The sequence below is a fragment of the Passer domesticus genome, chromosome 5 (genome assembly GCF_036417665.1).
Source record: "Passer domesticus isolate bPasDom1 chromosome 5, bPasDom1.hap1, whole genome shotgun sequence".
Taxonomy (NCBI): Eukaryota; Metazoa; Chordata; class Aves; order Passeriformes; family Passeridae; genus Passer; species Passer domesticus.
The window spans coordinates 18,836,630-18,854,443 of NC_087478.1; the positions used below are offsets into that span (position 1 = coordinate 18,836,630).

At 39.5% G+C, this 17,814-nt stretch overlaps 1 protein-coding gene across 10 annotated transcripts in view; it reads right to left on the reverse strand.

Moving 5' to 3' along the window:
* PLXNB2 (plexin B2) overlaps nucleotides 1-17,814 on the reverse strand; it is a 249,411-nt gene that overhangs the window by 35,553 nt on the left and 196,044 nt on the right. For all 10 annotated transcript variants that reach the window (XM_064422211.1, XM_064422201.1, XM_064422210.1 and 7 more), the window contains 3 exons: nucleotides 15,704-15,876; nucleotides 13,455-13,603; nucleotides 10,419-10,527 (listed from right to left, as the gene is read on the reverse strand). In XM_064422211.1, coding sequence (XP_064278281.1) covers nucleotides 10,419-10,527; nucleotides 13,455-13,603; nucleotides 15,704-15,876 — 431 coding nt within the window. The remainder of the gene's footprint in view (nucleotides 1-10,418; nucleotides 10,528-13,454; nucleotides 13,604-15,703; nucleotides 15,877-17,814) is intronic.

A 17,814-nucleotide genomic window follows, 5' to 3' on the forward strand; every position in this document is an offset into this window, starting at 1 on the left:
GGTTCAGCACACTTCACAAATCCACAATGACAACCGTAATTTGCTCTCGAGTCATTGAGCTTTAGGAATATGCTTTAACTAATTGGGTGTCAATTGCTTTTCTTCCCCGAGAGAAATCTGTTTGTAAACCCTTCACTCCTCAAGAGTGAGCATATGACTGCTCTCATGTGCTACCCTTTGATTTAGCTTTAATTTAATACATCACTCAGGTTACAAGATTTTATATAGGGAAGTCACTCAAAGTAATTTTAAAGCATTTTAAAAGCTCATTTAGGTCTATATAACCCTGTCTGTGCATCCTCATATTTGGATTTAATTGCTTACTGATTTAAGCAAGATTGAAACAAGACACATCAGGGTAAATAAAAAGTTTTAGAGGGTCAGTTTTAAAAATCACATTTGAAGTTTAAATTAGAATAAGTCTAGATATGCACTTTATAGGAAAAACTCATTTGTGCTTCTTTACAACAGAATTTTGTTGTTAAAAAGATTACAATTAGAACTGTATATGAAATACACTGTTAATAAATACACAGTTTACAAAAATGGGTCAAATACTTTAAGCATAACCTTACCACACAGACAGAAAACCATACCTTTTATTAAGTTCAAATTAAACCCTAATTGCTATAAATTGTTAACCATGCTGGACTTCTATATGTTCCACAGGAATTATCTGCTGCATTACATGCTTAGGATAGATTTCAGTTTTCCTCAAGAACCACAAAAGAAGCAGTATAGGCAAATTCTTTCTCTATGAACCTCTGAAAAAAGTCTGTTTAAAGTTTGTAGCCTTTTCCCTAAATACCACTTCCACTGGAAGGTTAGGCTCCAAGGACAGGCTTAAAAAGAAAATAAACAAGAAACTACTAAAAGCAAGCCTTTAAACATAGACTAAGGAAACAAAGAAAGAAAAAAAGGTTTCTGAATCATCACACTCACTATTCTCTGTAACCTCAGCATAATGAATGAAAGGAAGCTTGCTAGGAACTTCAGTGGACAGCCATATTCCTTTCTTTTAGCAAAAGTGGGAGTTACAGCTCTGTTGGCTTATCTGACAGGTCCCCTTGGCAGGGCTCAGCTCTCTCTGTTGCCAACAATTAGTAAATGCAGAGTGTGCCACCAACTTGAAGTCAAACCACTCAGCATCATTGTCTTTGAGGGACCTGTTAGCGGTTGCCTGCATTTGTTTCCCTAGGAATAGGGATGTAGAGGTAACCAGCTACCAAAGATATCTCTGAAAAACACAGCTCTAAGGGGGAAATGAAAGAAGTATTTGTTCTGTTTTCCACAGAAACAGTTAGTTTTTTATTATTTTTCTTAGAAAGGCATCAACTCCACCTCTTGGAATTTAAAGCTCAGCTACACCAGACAGGAGAACTCACCACCCACCCCTCATGCATCCATTGTGCAGACACATCTCAGTTGCACTTCAGGCTGAATGGAAAAATGGGGCCAAGAACCACTCTGGGAACTAACACAGAGAGTAGCCAAAGAGGAGGTGGAATGGTTATGGGTAACCCTTATTTCGTCTTTAATTGCTGATTGTGCAGCTGTCCCTCAAAAGACTATTTTAAAAGCACTTAATTCAAAATATTCATATTTAACACATTTAAAGTAATTCTGCAAATACCAGGAGCTCTCAAGGGAACAAATAATGTGGACGCTTCATAAAGATGATCTAATAAGGAGAAGCTGAACGATGCTTTGTGTGCAGAGAAATTCTTCAGCATGACTGCTAACACTTCGTTACTGTAAATTTGGAAGGAATATTATTTGATTAATTTTAACTTGCTATTTTCTGTTTCATATTTCCCCTCTTTCCCTTCCTCTTAAGGACCTGCCAGAAAAAATAAGCAGCTGAAATAAATTATCAAGAATTTTAACAATTTTAATAATAATTTTATTGAAAAACCAATGTGCTATGAATAAGTTTTATTGCTCCTCTAAAATATTCATGGATGGCTGAAAGAACAGAGCTCCATCGGCCCACCTGGCAGCCTTCTTAAGAGTACCAATAAAGAAAAAAGTAGGGTCATGCAAATGCTCAACCAGAAAGCATTTTTCAAAAATGCAATTAGATAAATAGGATCAGGAGGAGAATGATACTTTACTGAAAGCCAAGTTAATTTGAAAAAGTGCCATCAGTGGTGATAGAAGACTTCAACAAGAGCTGTGTTACCTAAGGAGAAGGCAGCCCCTTCCCATGGTGTTCAGTAGTCAGACAGACACATATGGACCCTTGGAAGGTGCCAGGTCTAGTCTCATCTTACAGAGTCGTATCTGACACAGCCTGGCAAAGCTGCACCTGACCCACAGCTCTATGTTGCTTACCAAAGTCCTACATGAGATTCCTTCTCCTTGCAGAGGAAGACAAGGGGCAGACAGTAAATCTGTCTGTGAAAACCTTCTTTGAGGGATAATAAAAATGCTGCTTTTCCAAGAGCCCTTTAAACTGAACTTAACCTGAACATTCAACTGTTACAAATGGGACTGATAAGTCTGCAACCTCAAGTGCTGCAGTATCAGTGATGCTATTTTTTTCCAAATCCCCTCAAGGATTTCTTCTCTCCTTCTTTCTGCCCTTTTGTCATTTCAGTCTCTGAATCAGAAGTGCACCTGCTGTCATGAGAAATACCTCACTTTCTTTTTCAGCCCTCTGCACCTTGAGCTCTTTGTTGGCTCTGTCAGAAGACACCCGGGGGAACTCACACTTGCTATAACATCACTGTAACATCACACTGCAGTGCTCAGTGCAATTATGATGTTAAACAGAACATTTGATAATGTGTCCTGTATGGAATTTGTAGTAGTCCTGTAATAATTCTTCTGGAAAACATCAGCCTTTGCGAGGACTTGGCAATACTTCATTTCTCATGGACACAGTAAAATTTAAACAACCCTGCAAATGATGATTTAACCCTTGTTTTATTATTTCTTTAAGTGTAGAAAATAATTCAAACATATTTCAGTTTTTCTCTTATTTTGCTTGAAATGGAGGAATATTTTTTTCAGGTCTATACTTCTTTTGTCACCAGGAAAATATTGTTCATGTCTTCCAGGTAGTTTAATGTTTGAGCATAAATATTTTCTGCAATAACAGGCTACCTCGTTATGAGGGCTTTTTGATAGTCTAGTTTGAAAAAGCCTGTTCCAATGTCTGTCAGCTGTTCAGTGGCCTGGTTTTTGAAGAGTCTGGTAAGCCATCTCCCAGCAGAGGGACTTTGTGCAACCAGGACTCCCCACTGCCTTTCATTCTCACAATCATGCCCTGTGTTTGTGGAAAGTGCATTTGCAGTTTTGATGAAACCTGTGCAAATCCGCAGCTATGCTGTTCAGAATAAAATTCAATGCAATAGTTCAATTAGGAGTGATCTTCAATCATCAGGTATAACTTGCTCCCTACTGCATGATTTATCCTGAAAAAAATATTTGATCAAAATATTATTTCTTGCTTGTAGGTCCAACCAGAATGTAGCTCTTTGCAATGGGAAATTTGAGCACTTTACACATAAATCTTCCTTAAATCATACCTATATGTAATAATGTTGAGTTAAAGATCTCAAAGTCCACCTGCAACCCAACTTTTCCATCTTGTATCAGACTGCTGTGTAAGTCTTCCTGAACTGATAAGTAGTTTTTCCAATGCTTTGATAACTGCAAGGCTATTGTCCTTATTGGAAGGATAATAATGCTATAAATAGGTTATCGCTTCTGCTTTTACACCTGTGGTTAGTACCCATCCTGTTGCTATGGTTCACCTGAAAGGAGTGGTTATCTGCTCCAAGCAGTGAGACAACAACCCTTGTACATTGCTTTTGGTATCTAATGTTCAAATAATGAGAGCATGTTTAGTAGCAAATTCATTTATTCTCTTTGTAATACCAATGCAAATGTGGCATTTACATTCCTGTGTGCCACTGTCTTATCCTTGCTTCATCAGCACAGAAGTACTGGAAAAAAACCCAAAGAAAAATATTGACAAAAAAAGCTCCAGCTGGCCCATATATATATATGACTTCATGTTCAGGCCATTTTCCAGTGTCCTGTATTTTTCATCACAGCCAGAAATCTCTTCTTTGCTTGCTTTGTTTTTATCTTCTGCCCCTTACTTAAAAATCTGTTCACAGAAATGTTGTGTATTTTTTATTGTAGTTTCATGCTTTCTGTATGCTAGAGGGTAAATTATCTCCATGTCTGTTCCACTTATAATCACATTTAGACATGAACTTGCTTATTAGCAGGGTACATGGCTGCTGCTCTTACATCTCTACTGTAGATGCTCTGAGCATTCACATTTAGCTCTTACATTTTTTATCCTGTTTATTAATCTACAATGAACTTTTAAATCTTTAATATTTTATGAGTAGCAATTAGTCTTTTTGCAGAATTAGGAAGGTGATATCTTATTTCTTCAATTTTTTTTACTTCTCTTTTAGTTAAAAAATACCATTTATAGTCTGAAAATTCTCTGAGAGAGCTCCTAGCATTTCAGATCTCTGTGGTCTGCTGGTGTCAAATCAAAGCCCATCTTTTACCTGGCTAGTAGTGGGTTTATTACTTTTCTTTTTTTTGTTTCCTGTTTTTTCACAATTTTCTTTGCAATAAAAGATATAGAGGTGTAAGAGAGAACCCCCAGCCTCTTTTGTGTTCACCCATCTTGCATCTGGGATTGGATTTTCCAGACTGGTTCATGCTCTTTTTCACTTGTTTTGTTAGCTCTGCAGCTTTCCTGGTTTGCACTATCATGTCCAGCCAACTCATTTCTGGTCCCTTACAAGCTATCCAAGAACAAGAGGAGTGCACACCCATGGAGCATCACCAAAGTTCTGCATGTCTTCTTTATCTGTTTCTCTGCTTTTCCATTTGTCTGTCATCAAGCACAACCTCATCTATACAAAGTTTCCTCTCCCAGAAGAATTCCTGGACATGACTCTGTAAATAAGGGATACTGTCTGCCATGGTATCCATCTGTGGTAAGCAGTTCCTAGCCCACAAACTACACCACTGAGATAAAACTGGTTGCCCTTTATCCTTCATTAATATAGAAAATCAAAGAGAGAAACAACAAATCATCAAGGAGGTGACTGGTGGATCACAAGAGGGGCCAGAAATTGAAGAACAGTTGGACAGCAGCAGAGGAGAGGAACCTAACAGAGATGCACAGAAACCTTGGCATGGAGTCTGTGCTTCAGTGGGGGATGCTGGAAAAAACACAACTGTGCCAGAACACAAGCAGAGAGACAACTGGGAAGGGAAAAGAGGATGGTGTCAGAGTATGGCCCCGTGATGCTGAGAGATGCCAGCTGCAGCACAAGGGGAAGCCAGCAACAGATGGAGGTGTTCAAACGGACATGATGGGCAGCAAATGGCAAAGCCACCTAAGCTCCCTTTTGCTGGCTCCTGCAGCCACTGACCTCCACTGGGGGGTTTGCCTTTGATGCAAGTGCACTTCACAAGCAGGAATGGGCTCTTGTGCTTCCACACAAGCAGAGAACAGGGATGCTGTTTCCAAGACCTGATGACAGCGCACACAGATGTGGATAAGATTTTCACAAATGTACAGGCCATGTTCTTGCTTTGCCTTTATCACAGCCATCTTTCCTTCACAAGTGACTCCTCCCTCTCCTCATGCTGGTTCCAGCTGCAGAAAGTTCTGGCTCTTGAAGAAGTAATTTTTTACCAAAATTATCTGCTTCACACTGAAAGCCAAATTATTCTGCCAACTCTTGCATATTATGCACACAAAAATAAAAGGCATAACCCATAAAGTGCTGTAGAGACCAGTCAGCTTCTTGGAGGTCAAAAAGTCATTTCATGGACTGTAAAGGTAACCACAGGAGCTAAATTAAACCTCTGAGTGGGGAACTTAAGCCATTAGGATCTGTTCTTTCCCCCTCAACTTCCCCCTGTTCTCAGACTCAAGGGAGCCTGTTTCTTGTTTCTTCAGACAAGCCACCCACTCACAGGATATTCAACCAAAGAATTTCCACTGTGCATTCTTGGCAGTCTGGTGCTCACCGCAGTGGCTGACCTGACCCACTAGCTTGCCTTGTCACAGCATCCACAACACAAGTCAGTTCCTGGGTTTCTGCAGCAGCAGAGAGACGAGGAGCTGAGTCCTGCCTTTCTCGGGCTGCTTTGTCCAAACCTTACACCATGCAAGCTAATCAAAGGCTTCCAGGCACTCCAGGTGCCCAGGCAGAGCATTTGATTTGCCTGGCAATGTGCATTGTGTGTTGGCTGCTGTGGATGGGACACTTAAGCAAAGAGCTGGTATGTTAAACAACTTATTCTTTGGACTGAAAGCAGCATCTTTTTATCATGAGGCAGACACCACATGATTTTCTGAAAAGACCACAGAGCTCTTCTGACAGGTTTGATGGAGAAATGGGAGCATGCATGACTGGAAAGTCTGCACTATCATACATCCAGTGTTTACTGGCAGCTCTTGAGCAGAATCATGAGCACTGGATGGTGGGACAGGTATTTAAATGCATGGCTCAGAGGATAGAGAGTTAAGACTAATAATAGCCACATGAATAAGGGCCAACTTCACTAAAACTCTCAGCTATCCAGGAGTTCTCCTGTCCCCCATGCAGACTGACACACAAACAAGATGTAGTGCAAGACTTAAGAATAAAATAAGAACCTCTGGAAGCAATTGCAGACTTCTGTGGATGTGTGGTTTATCAGCATCAATCATAATGGCAACAAACATGTAATTTTTCCCACAAAAACCCCACCCAAAGCCCCCAGCTACAGCGTAAAACGAATGTATTGAGGCAACGACTCAGGGTGAAAAATGAAGGAGTGAGCTGAAACCCTTCAGGAAAGCCTTGAGGCACTGATCTGGTGAGAGCTTCCAGTGCAATTGATTCAAACATCAAGAAGGAAAGCAGAGAATGGATGCAGGTAAGAGGAAACTGCCACATTTGGGGGTAGATTGAGGTGGAAGAGTGTACCTTGTTAAATGTAACTGTGCTGTTCATTTCCCATTCAAACTTCCAGTATGATGAATAGTGATGTTCACATTTGTTTTCAGGTCAGGGTCTAATTTATCGTCCCTTCTTCCTCTTTTTGGTTATTCATCTCATTTAGGTAAACAGATACCCTAGTTTACAAGAAGTCATTTTTTCCAAGCCAGTTCCTAAACTACCTTCAGCACCTCAGAAATGTATAACACTTTTGCAAAGTTCTACCTCTAATTTCACCATCTTAGATTTATTTGAGCTTTCTGAAAAGTCATTCTAACCTGCACAGCCTAAACCTCACAAAATTGTTCCAACAAATGCTGGATATGCCAGAACCAGCCACAAGCTCTTGTCCTGGTGTCTTGAGTCTAAAGAAGAGGTGTTCTGAGAAAAGAATCAGCACTTGTATGGGATCAGCCAATCTGGGCCATACACATTGGAAAAGCTTAACTCCTTCCTTTGAGACTGCTTCTCACTGCCATAGTAACAAGCAAATCAGATAAAGTTAATAACAAATGAAAAAGCAGGACTGGCCTTTAGCCATGTTACTGCTCCACCTGCTCTGAGACCAGCCAAGCTGTCAGTGCTCCAGATGTACTGCATAGCTGGATATTAAAATTTAGCAGAAGTTCATTTCTATTTCACTAAACAGGAGAATGGTTATTGCCTGAGCCTGCTTATAGTGAAACAATAGAAATGTCTGCAGAAGATGACTGGGTTATCAGAATTTAATTTCATTTGGACTGTACTTGAACTGAACACAGGCTGGATAGAGAAATTGTGATGGGAAGGGAGACATAAAGCTTTCTTCTCCTGTTGTGCAGCAAATATAGGTATTTACTGTACAGCACAGACACTTGTGGACCAAGGCATTTTTGTTCAGAAATAATTTTAAATTGAAACCATGGCTTCCCTTTTAACTGGATTTTTGACCCATTTCATGAAGGTCTTGCACATTTGTCAGTTCTGAAATGCTCTGTGCTGGCAGACAGGAAAGAAGCATGAGTCTGAGCCTCAAGTTGTTCTGACTATTGATTCTCATCAATCCACCTTTAAAAATAAATCACACTGTTCAGACTGGGTATCAACAAGAGCCAAACATAGTACTACTTATAGAATCACGGAATGATTTGGAATGGAAGGGTTCTTCAATGCTCACCTAGTCCCACACCCCTGCCATGGACAGGGACACCTTTCCCTAGATCAGGTTGCTTGAAGTCCCATCCAATCCAGCTTGAACAGTTCCAATAATGGGGCAGATACAGCTTTTCTGGGCAACTTCTTTTAGTGACTCATCACCCTCATAATACAAAAAAATTATTTTTTATACCCAATCTACTTGATAAGTGCTTTTGGTGGTAGATACTAATCACATGTACAAGGCTGAAACAGTGGGGTATATGGTGATACCTCTGGTACACACAGACACATCAGGATGAGCATCTCCAGTGTCTCCTTGTGCACTTCTGCCCTGCCATGCCACACATTGCATTTACAACAGTCACTGTTAAAGATGAAACTATTCTGCTTCAAGTGGTCAGAGCTCACAGTAAAAACAGTAGTAGTGACCAGCAGAAGGGTATCTATCCCATGTGCCAAAGAAACAGGAAAATACATAAGAGAAAATTTATTTTAGGAGGGCTCTCAGAAAGAAAATTATTTTCTTTCCTTTGTATATACTGAGTAGAAGAGGTTTTGCACAAGACATAGATTTTGCACGTCTGCTCAAAGAAGCCTGAAAAAAGCACTGAAACAAGACTGCAGCTTTTAAGCCAACATTAGCTGGTGCAACTGTCTGCTCTTATTGTCTGTTCTCATGCCAAAATATTAATGTCACACTTCTAGAGGTGCACATCAGTGCACCCCTGACTTCAATGCAAACTTCAGTGCAAACTGACTTCAATTCTACAGTCCAAAGCTGGCTTAATTTTCTTGTGGAATTAAGAGAAATGAAACTAGAAACCACCGGTTTTAAGGTGTGAATTGTATTATTTGTCAGTGCTTTCCATATTGCAAATAGGGTCTACATGGCAAGTCTTGCAGTAAAGAAAAATGCTCTTTACCAGCAGTTGGCTTAGGCATCTGACTTTTCAGTCATCTCAATGCAGGCAGAGACTGACAGACAGAGTCTTGGGCTTGCAGGAAAACATCTACCTAGTTGATGCTGTGCACAGCTACTTCTCCCAGCACCTCATTGATAGGCAATTAAGAACTGTTCCCTGAAGTGGCCAAAAGCAGTGGCTCCTTATGTCCCTCTCAGATGGGCTGAGCAGGGAATTACACCAAAACAAGTCCAAATACAGGCTTCAAAGCCTACATGGTTCAGGTTTCAACTCACTCCATAATAACTTCAGGTCCTAGAGACCACAAACGTACGCATGGGAGATTATATCATTGCTGTCTGGTTAAGATCATATCCTACATTTTCACAAAGGAACACATGACTTATTCAAGCAAAAAGAGTAGTGTTTTTTTGCAGCAGTATCACCAGAGAGAGGAGGTATTTGCTTGGAAATTACAGAAACCCCACTTCTAGCCTGCTTTGTGAAAACAAGAATATTCTCTTCTCAGTTAAATGTCATTCCACTGCTGATTCCTTTCCTTTACTTCTCACAAGACATCAAGAATTAATGAGACAGAAGTTTAAATAAGGGAGAAGCTAAAAGGCTAACACACAAGTTATGTTTTATAGTTTTATAGTTTATAGATGTAATTTTAAGTATCAGTATGGGGACTGATATTATTTAAACCTCTCAACTATCACATGATCTTATAAAATTTGAAGACCTAATAGACACAGATAAAGTTACTTGCTGCTAAAACCACAGGCTAGACCAGCTATAAGCTATGGCCACGTTTAGAGCAAAGCAATTAACACAAATGAAATTCTCTTTCATAGTCACACTGAAAACAAAGCACATAAGTAATATGAACACACATCACACTGTCTGTGGCTCTGCATGCCATACTTTTGAATGAAATAAATTATTAAAGAAATTAATGTACCTTCATTACTTATTCTTCAGCTGCTCTGCACCCATTCTCTAATTAAGAAAATTGCCTAGACTAAATATCGTGATTAAAATAGTGCACCATGTACCTAGAGAATACCTAATTTTTTGCAGTGCTGACTTTTTTATTTAATAGTGATACTTCAGAGATACTATGTCACTAGTGAATAAGTTTATTCCAGTTGGTTTTTTACAACATCTTTTTAACTTGCATGGCAGACAACATTATCCTATTTTGAGACTCTTAATCTAATGATCAGAATTGATTTTTGGTACACCTTTTGTATATAGAAATGCTGGAATTAAGTGTTTTCTAATATTTTTTCAATGACAGTGCTACTGATGGAACAGTAAGACAAACACAAACAATTCTGTGCTTAAACTTATGTCATACACAAAGTATAAAACAGGTCTCTGAAAAAAATGCACTTACCTGGTATGTAAACAACACTTCACTTGGTGATTTACCTAATTTTCCATTGATGTTAACTTCAATTTGACCTTGTTGTAGTTCATTCATTGGTCCAACTTGACACACAATCCTAAAAAGCAAGAATGTAAGCTTATCTGTTAGAAGTAACAGCTGCAATACCAGTGCAATGTATGTGAGCTGTGAGCTACCACACACACTGCCAGCAAGAGCACCAAATTTTCTTTATCCTCTACTGTGTAATCCAGTGCTGCCTCGGATTCCCAGCAAAACCACCCAAGAATAGTTTGCTTGTCTATCTAAGGGCTGGTAAAACTGAAACCTGAGCACTGTACACAGCCACTTTAGCAGCCTGTTAGTAGAAATGCCTTCTCAGAAGACTCAAATTCAGCCCCATAAGGCAGCTGAACCTCTGCAACCTGACACAAGATTTACTGAGGACTTTGTGATGTTAAAAAAACCCCAAACCCACAAAAGAGCCCCATCTCCTTGAGGCAAACATCAGGCCATCAGCTATCTTATAATTTTGTGTGTTTTAATGCTGATAATTTTGTTGTGCATCTTGCTACCTTTCAGCTTCAAACCTTTTCACACCTACACTCAAAATCCCTTCAGAATTACTGCTCTCTGAAAATAAATTCAGGGATAACACATCCAAAATCAGAGGTCAAGGAGCACTGGCCAAGACAATGCTGCCTTAGAACTAACACTGCTACTGAGTGATAGCTGGGATGTTTAAATTGCTATTTCAAACAGGTAAACCACAGATAGCATGAATGGCAATAAGGATTCGACACACTTGAAAACTGGGACAAATGCTTAATGGAGAGCTGATAATAGAGTTAGATAAGGAGGTATATAGTGCTCACAGCCTGCTCAGTCAGTTTAATATAGGCCACACCCTGAGGTTGACTGCTCATTTCTGTCACTCTCCCTCCAGGATTATTGCTACTCTTCCTTAAGCAGTGCATGATTTTATAAAAAAAAACAAAGTAGCAAAAAACCCTCTCAACGACTCCAAATTACTGGGTATAATGTACTTAAATCAGGACTTATAATAAAAGGATTGTCAAGTCCCTCTGCAGATCACTCCAGACTTTTTTTCCTGGGTACTGGCAAATGGACAAAATTCTTGGAATTCCGGCATGTCCTGGCATGTGTATGGCTGCCTGAGCCTGTTCCTCATCATCTCTCTACTGTATTCTTGGAAGTTGTATCTTCATGTCAGGCAGAAACAGGAAATGGAGCCTTTGGAGGAATTTTTACCATATGTCAAGCTAGGGAAAGCAGTCGGGGGCCGGGGCCGGGGGCTGTGGGGGAAACATCGTAGCAGGGATTTTAATTGGAAAAGCTCCCTCCCCTTCCCAGCGCTGGCATTGCCTCCCTTCCCCCACATTACTAATGGAAAACTACAAAGAATGACTTCTCCAAGGCCAACAATTAAATCACCCCAGAGCCAGAAAGCACCCTTAAGTGTCTTAAATCTTGCTGTGCATGGGAGCCACTGTCTCCTAAAAGGACCAGCTTTTAACTGCAGAAGGACAGGGGAGCAAGACAAGGCACTTTTAATTATTTTTTTTAAATTTAATTTTTTAAAAAGAAGGTAATAATAATAAAAAAGAACAGAGGAAAACAAATACAGAAAATTAAAGATATCTATTTGAAGATTTTGACAACTTCTTTTTTTAAGCTTCCCTAGCCAGGAACATCCTTCAAAACCCACTAATTTGTTGATAAATGACATGATGCAAGTTTCATTTGTTCTCACCCATTACTACATTGCCAGAACTTAGGAAACCAGTAATGTTGCTATGATACAAGGAACCAGTCATCTCAGTTCTGGCTCCTTTCCATGTATTTAAAAATATCAAAAAGCTTTAGAAAAAGCCAAGAGGATGGGGAAATTCTTGTAAGGCTATGTTGCAATTCAGTGTAGCTTTTGCAAACACTGAAAATGGGGAATGGGGAAAGATGACTTGTTGGAAATACATGTAAATGCAGGAGTAATGGCAATAAAATTGGAAAGCAGTAAGAAATAAACAGTTATTCTTTACCTTCTTCAGTCCTAGAGGCCTGGAAAGCTTCTAAATGCCTGATCCACACATTGAATAAAGCTAAATATTTTTCAAAAGCTAAAAAAGAATCACTCAGGTATCTTGAAAGTCACTTTCAAAACATGCCACAGGAATAGCAAAAAGTTATTGCGTTACAATTTAAATTATAGGAAGGAAAAGAAAGCCAAGTTTTCAATTGCAGCTTTCAAATATGAATGAAAGAAAAATCCATAATTACTCTTAATATCACTACTGAACCTTTCTGCTATGCTTTTCATCAGCTAATATCGAAAGGGTATTTCCCTCTTGAAATTAGAAGCTTGATAAAATCTGTAGTAAACACCTATATACCTACCTAGAAGAATTTAGGCATTCTGTTTTAATTTTTGGCACTGCTTAAGAGTGTGACAAGTAATCCACAAAACATCTACCAACCTGCTTAGGCAATTCAACATCCATGGACTTGTTGGCTTTGAGATGAAATTTAGTCATCTACAGCTAAACCTGAGCTCTGTGCTCCCTCCCTGTCCCCAGGCAAGAAACTCTGTGGCTGGACTAAACAGATTTAAGCTTCCTCTTGTTTTGCCTACTTTCCCATAAATCTTGTATGCTTGGCTTCACTGTGGTTCAGATTTAGCGAAGTTTAATGACTAGATGCACATGTAGAATGCCTTTAATTTAAAAACAAATAGTCTTGATATAAGTGCAGTAATAGTTTATGAAGCTTTTCAATCAAGTAAGGAAAAAACTTCAATCAGGAGCAGGATGGTAGTACACCATTGTAAATTTGTTGCTGTATTACAATCTATAACAATTTTAAATAAAGAGTCAGACATGTTACTATGGAATATTGCATGTATATCATAGCAATAGTTATTTCTTCAAATGGTAACCTTTTGCAACCACAAGAAGATCATATTTTCTTGAAAATGCAGAGAGGTTCTTTTTTTCTTATAAAATCTCGTGAAAAGCATCCATCAATTACCTTGTGGAAACAGAGTAGAACTCCTCTTTAAAAAGACATTCCTTGTCTGCCACTGTTATATTTTTTACGTCTTCTGCCTTTATTCCCAAATTAGATCCCATTATGGTCAAAAGAATTCCACCACTTAGTGGTCCAGTTTTTGGCTCAATCTGTGTTTGCATAAGAGACAGGAAAAAAAAGCAAAATTAAATACTGCAGTGACTATGTTGCTCTTCTATATCATTTAAAGCTACTTTGACTTACCAACATTTGAAATGCAGATGTTTCTTGTAGGACAAACAAAAAACATGCTATGCAACTTTTTAATGTGAATTAATCATCTGTTAGCTCAGAACTAGTATTAAACAGCTGAAGATTTCATGTCTTATGTGGCAGACTGTTATGTACAAAACTCTTGCCTGGTGTTTATTCTATTTTAAGTTTGCTTCCTCCACTGAAGTACTGTGATTTTGAAAAGCAAATGGATTGCACTCTTCTCACAATCCTTCCACAGAGCTTTTCCAGCATTTTGTTGTTGTGATTTTATCCCTTCAGGTTCACAGCAGAGCAGTGCACCTTCCTAACACACAGTGTTGCTCCACATAGTGTTTTCAAAAGTTCCTTCTTGATTTTCCTTACTGCATCTCATAGTAGGGTGCTGCAGCATGGGCTGATGCTAACCAAGTAATTTGCAAATAAAAGGAGGACAGAGAAGATCATGCAGTTGCAGTGGACTGCTCAGACAGGAATATGGTCCTAACAGGCACTTCAATTTGGAATTTGCTGCGAGGCTAACCTGCTTTCCTACACAACGCTTGGAGCACCTTCAGCAAGACCTTTTCAGATCTTCAGCTTTGAAGGTCTGCAAGTTTGCCGTCAAGAAGAGTGAGGTTGCACTTCAATGTCTGCTCCATCAAAATCAGTCTCTCAGGTCTAAGCAAGTCTGAGCACAGTGATGTGGCTGCCTCTGCTGGCTGCCTAGCCACTGGCTGTCCATTTGCACTGAATCCATGGAGTAGCTCTTTCCAAATGTTATGTTCATATCTAAAGATAATGTAAGGTCTGAAAACTGAAAATATTTTAGCAGTTTTTTTTTAATCCACAATAATGTAGAAACAGTATCCCAGGTGAAAACACTTTTTTTTAGATCTTCCTTTTTTCTCAAATCATGTTTACCTGGGCACAGATACTACATAAGTATACTTCTCCACACAATCTGTCATTCTAGGGTATTTACGTTCCTTGGCAGACATCAGCTGTTTAACAGCCATTTCTTCTTAGATGTACCCTCATGGCAAACCTTCCTCAGTGTACTGCAGGTGTGCCAGTAGGCACATTGCACCTCTAACTGCACAGTGTCCAGGGATGCAGTGTCTCTACCACAGGTTTCAGACACAGTTCCTACTGAGTGAAACATCCCTGCCACAACTCTCAGCCTGTGTCATACAGTTACCACATTTTGTGATGGCTTGGGATGTGTTCTTATCAAACAGCGTGTCTGAGTTTCTAAGTACTGATACTACTGCTGCAGCAATTTAGATTTGCCCAGTGGAAGCATGCATCACTCTTTTCTCAACAATTATGCCCATAAAAGCAGCATTTGGCTTGTTTCTGGAAAGGACACGGATTTAAGACTTTCTTTGCCTGCTGATCCACCAATGTGGACAACAATTTTCCCCGACCCTGAGTGAATGCTTCAACTACAGAGTAAGTCAGGTGCACATTTGGCCTCTCTGACTTCTTACATTCAGTTCCTACAGCCTTGGATTTGATGCTGGTGTGGACTGAAAAACATCACTGATACCTGGAAAACATTTTGTGACACAGAAACAATCCACTCCCTTATTAAATACTATTTAAAAGTCTAGCTTGGAGCCTGTAAATGAACCTGTTATGTACTTGTAATACCAGTGAACAGTGAACCTTTCTTACAGACTCATTTCAGGTAGAAAGGACTTTATGAGAGAAAAAAATCCATGTTAAGAATGCAAGAATCAAATTCCACATTTTAAGCATGCACTGCTGCCCTGGCTTCTGATAGAGCGAGGACAAGGCTTGAGAAACAAGGAGGCTCAAAGAGTCCATTCAGTCTCTTATTTTGAGTCTTTACAAATCTCTCACACACATCACTACCGACATTATTTCCTTTCAGCTATTTCAGAGGCTTACTTAACACCCCAGGAAAAAAACTGCCTTTCACTACGAGCTTGCTCGGCTGCTTTCTCCTGAAAAATATGATGCTGGTAGGGAGAGAATAAAAGCAATCTTACACGAGTGATTTCTGGAGGAGGACACGTGTCGGTGGGGGCAGCGTGACAGAGTTTTTCATAAACGCACTTGCTGGGCTTGCCCTCCTCTTCACACCAGACACACTTATATTCAGGTGGGGCAGCAAGGCACAAGCTGCAGTCGCTTCGTCCATAGGAGCAGTTGTACAGAGTCACTGAAAGATGAACAGCAAACATATTTAGATGTTTCTCTCTCATTCAAGGATATTCAGTGTCCTTTAGGAAGGAAAAGCAACCCTCTGTATAAAGTTCAGTGGAGCCACATGAGTAATATGTACAGTCTGTACTTAACTCCTCAGTGATGCTGAGAGAAAATTTTATTTTTCCTCTGTGGAAAAACCTGACATTTATCCATGTGCAGAGTATGACTACTCTGCAAACATATTTTTGTCACTCAGGCACTGTCAAAACATTGAAGTACAAAGTCCTTACTTTGACTAACCTCAATAAGACATACAATTGTTTAAAGATTAATTCAAAAATCAGGTCCTCCTGGAGCATCCCAAGTCAGATATGGAAAGTATAGACTCTGCATGTGTGTCAGTAGGGGTGGACATCAGCTGGCATGGGACCTCTGCCAGTTTCAGGATTAAAGGAAGAGAGCTGCCTTTGTAGGCTGTTTCCAGGACATTTGGGACTTTCCATAATTATCACTCATGCCTGAACCAAATAGAAAGTTAACACTTAATAAAATGTTAACCGCTGTTCAAGTTAATACCTCTGTGTTTCTTCATTCTTCTCTATTTTCTTGCTTTTGTTTTCCCTTTTGTCTTGAGCTGTCATTCTGATGTACACCTTGTTCCTTTTGTAGTGGGACTTAGTTCTAGCTTTTCTGAGCCAAGAAATCAAGTCTGATAGTTGTATCTCTCTTACTGATGAAGCAGAGACCAACTGTCCCAGACACTAAGCTTGTTTTGGCCCCCATCAATCTCTAGCATGATGCACAGTCACTGAATCAAACTAATTTTCCCAAATAGATGCAAAGCCTTGAGACATATTTTGGTGGTTCAACACCATAAGGAGAGCCTGGGCTTGCAAAAAAAAACATATGGAGATGCACTTGAGAACTAGCCCAGAAGAAAACAGACTGAAAAGACACCACATGTTTCTCCAGGGAAAGTGTGCAAGTTGCCCAGATTACCCAGCATGGGAGTGCTGTGCCTCCCTGGGCAGGTGAGATGATTATTGTAAAGAGGAAAACATCTTGACATCTTGCTTGCTTTTCTGCTCCTTTTTCTCCTGTTTCTCTCCACTATTTGCTGCCCTGCATTTCTGGCCACACAGCCTCTCACCCTCTGCCACTTTTTGAGTCTTGTAAATCAACTTAACTTACCAGAACAGTAGAAAGCTTTTTAGGTTTCCTCCTGTGCTCTTTCAAGAGTTAAATATGCTTTCAGATGGGAATGGGGTATACAAGACAGAGTCTCAACATCTTCCCCTTCCCTTCATTAAGTCCCAAGAAACAGTAGCCTTAGTGACTCTGGATTTTTTTTTCAAATAAGGTTCATACTTAAAGATGAAGGAAATAAAGGAAAGTAAAAAGATGTGGACAAAAGTAAACCCTTTTGAGATGCATATAGTAAAGACCATTAAAAACATCTATTTAAAACAAGCTTTTACTCTCAGAGGAGCAGGACTCTACAAAGGACACTGACAAAACCACCATCCAGTAAGTAGCATTGCCATACACTTGCTATCTTCCTAGATAACAGCAGCAGCTCTTGAAATCTAATTCCAAGAGACTACTATGTCAGATTTCTAGTGAAATGAAAAGTAAAATAAGAATGCTAGTTTTCCATTATTTTTTCAGCAGTGGCCTTCTGCTAGGCATGAACAATATTGCAGATGACCAAATCGTGGCTAGCCTCTGCCACTTGCAGGAGGACATGTAATCCCATACAGGCAGTTTTTGTCAAAATGCTGGATGTTTAAACCCCTCAGCATTCAGTTTCACAGCTAGTCTTTAAGATAATAACAGTTTTTTTTTTCTTTCCCTTACAATGAAGAGTTAATGCAATGATGCAGCCTGATTTTAACCCTTTCTTACCTATAATCAGCATATCCACTTGATTTCAAGCAGCTTTACAAGCACA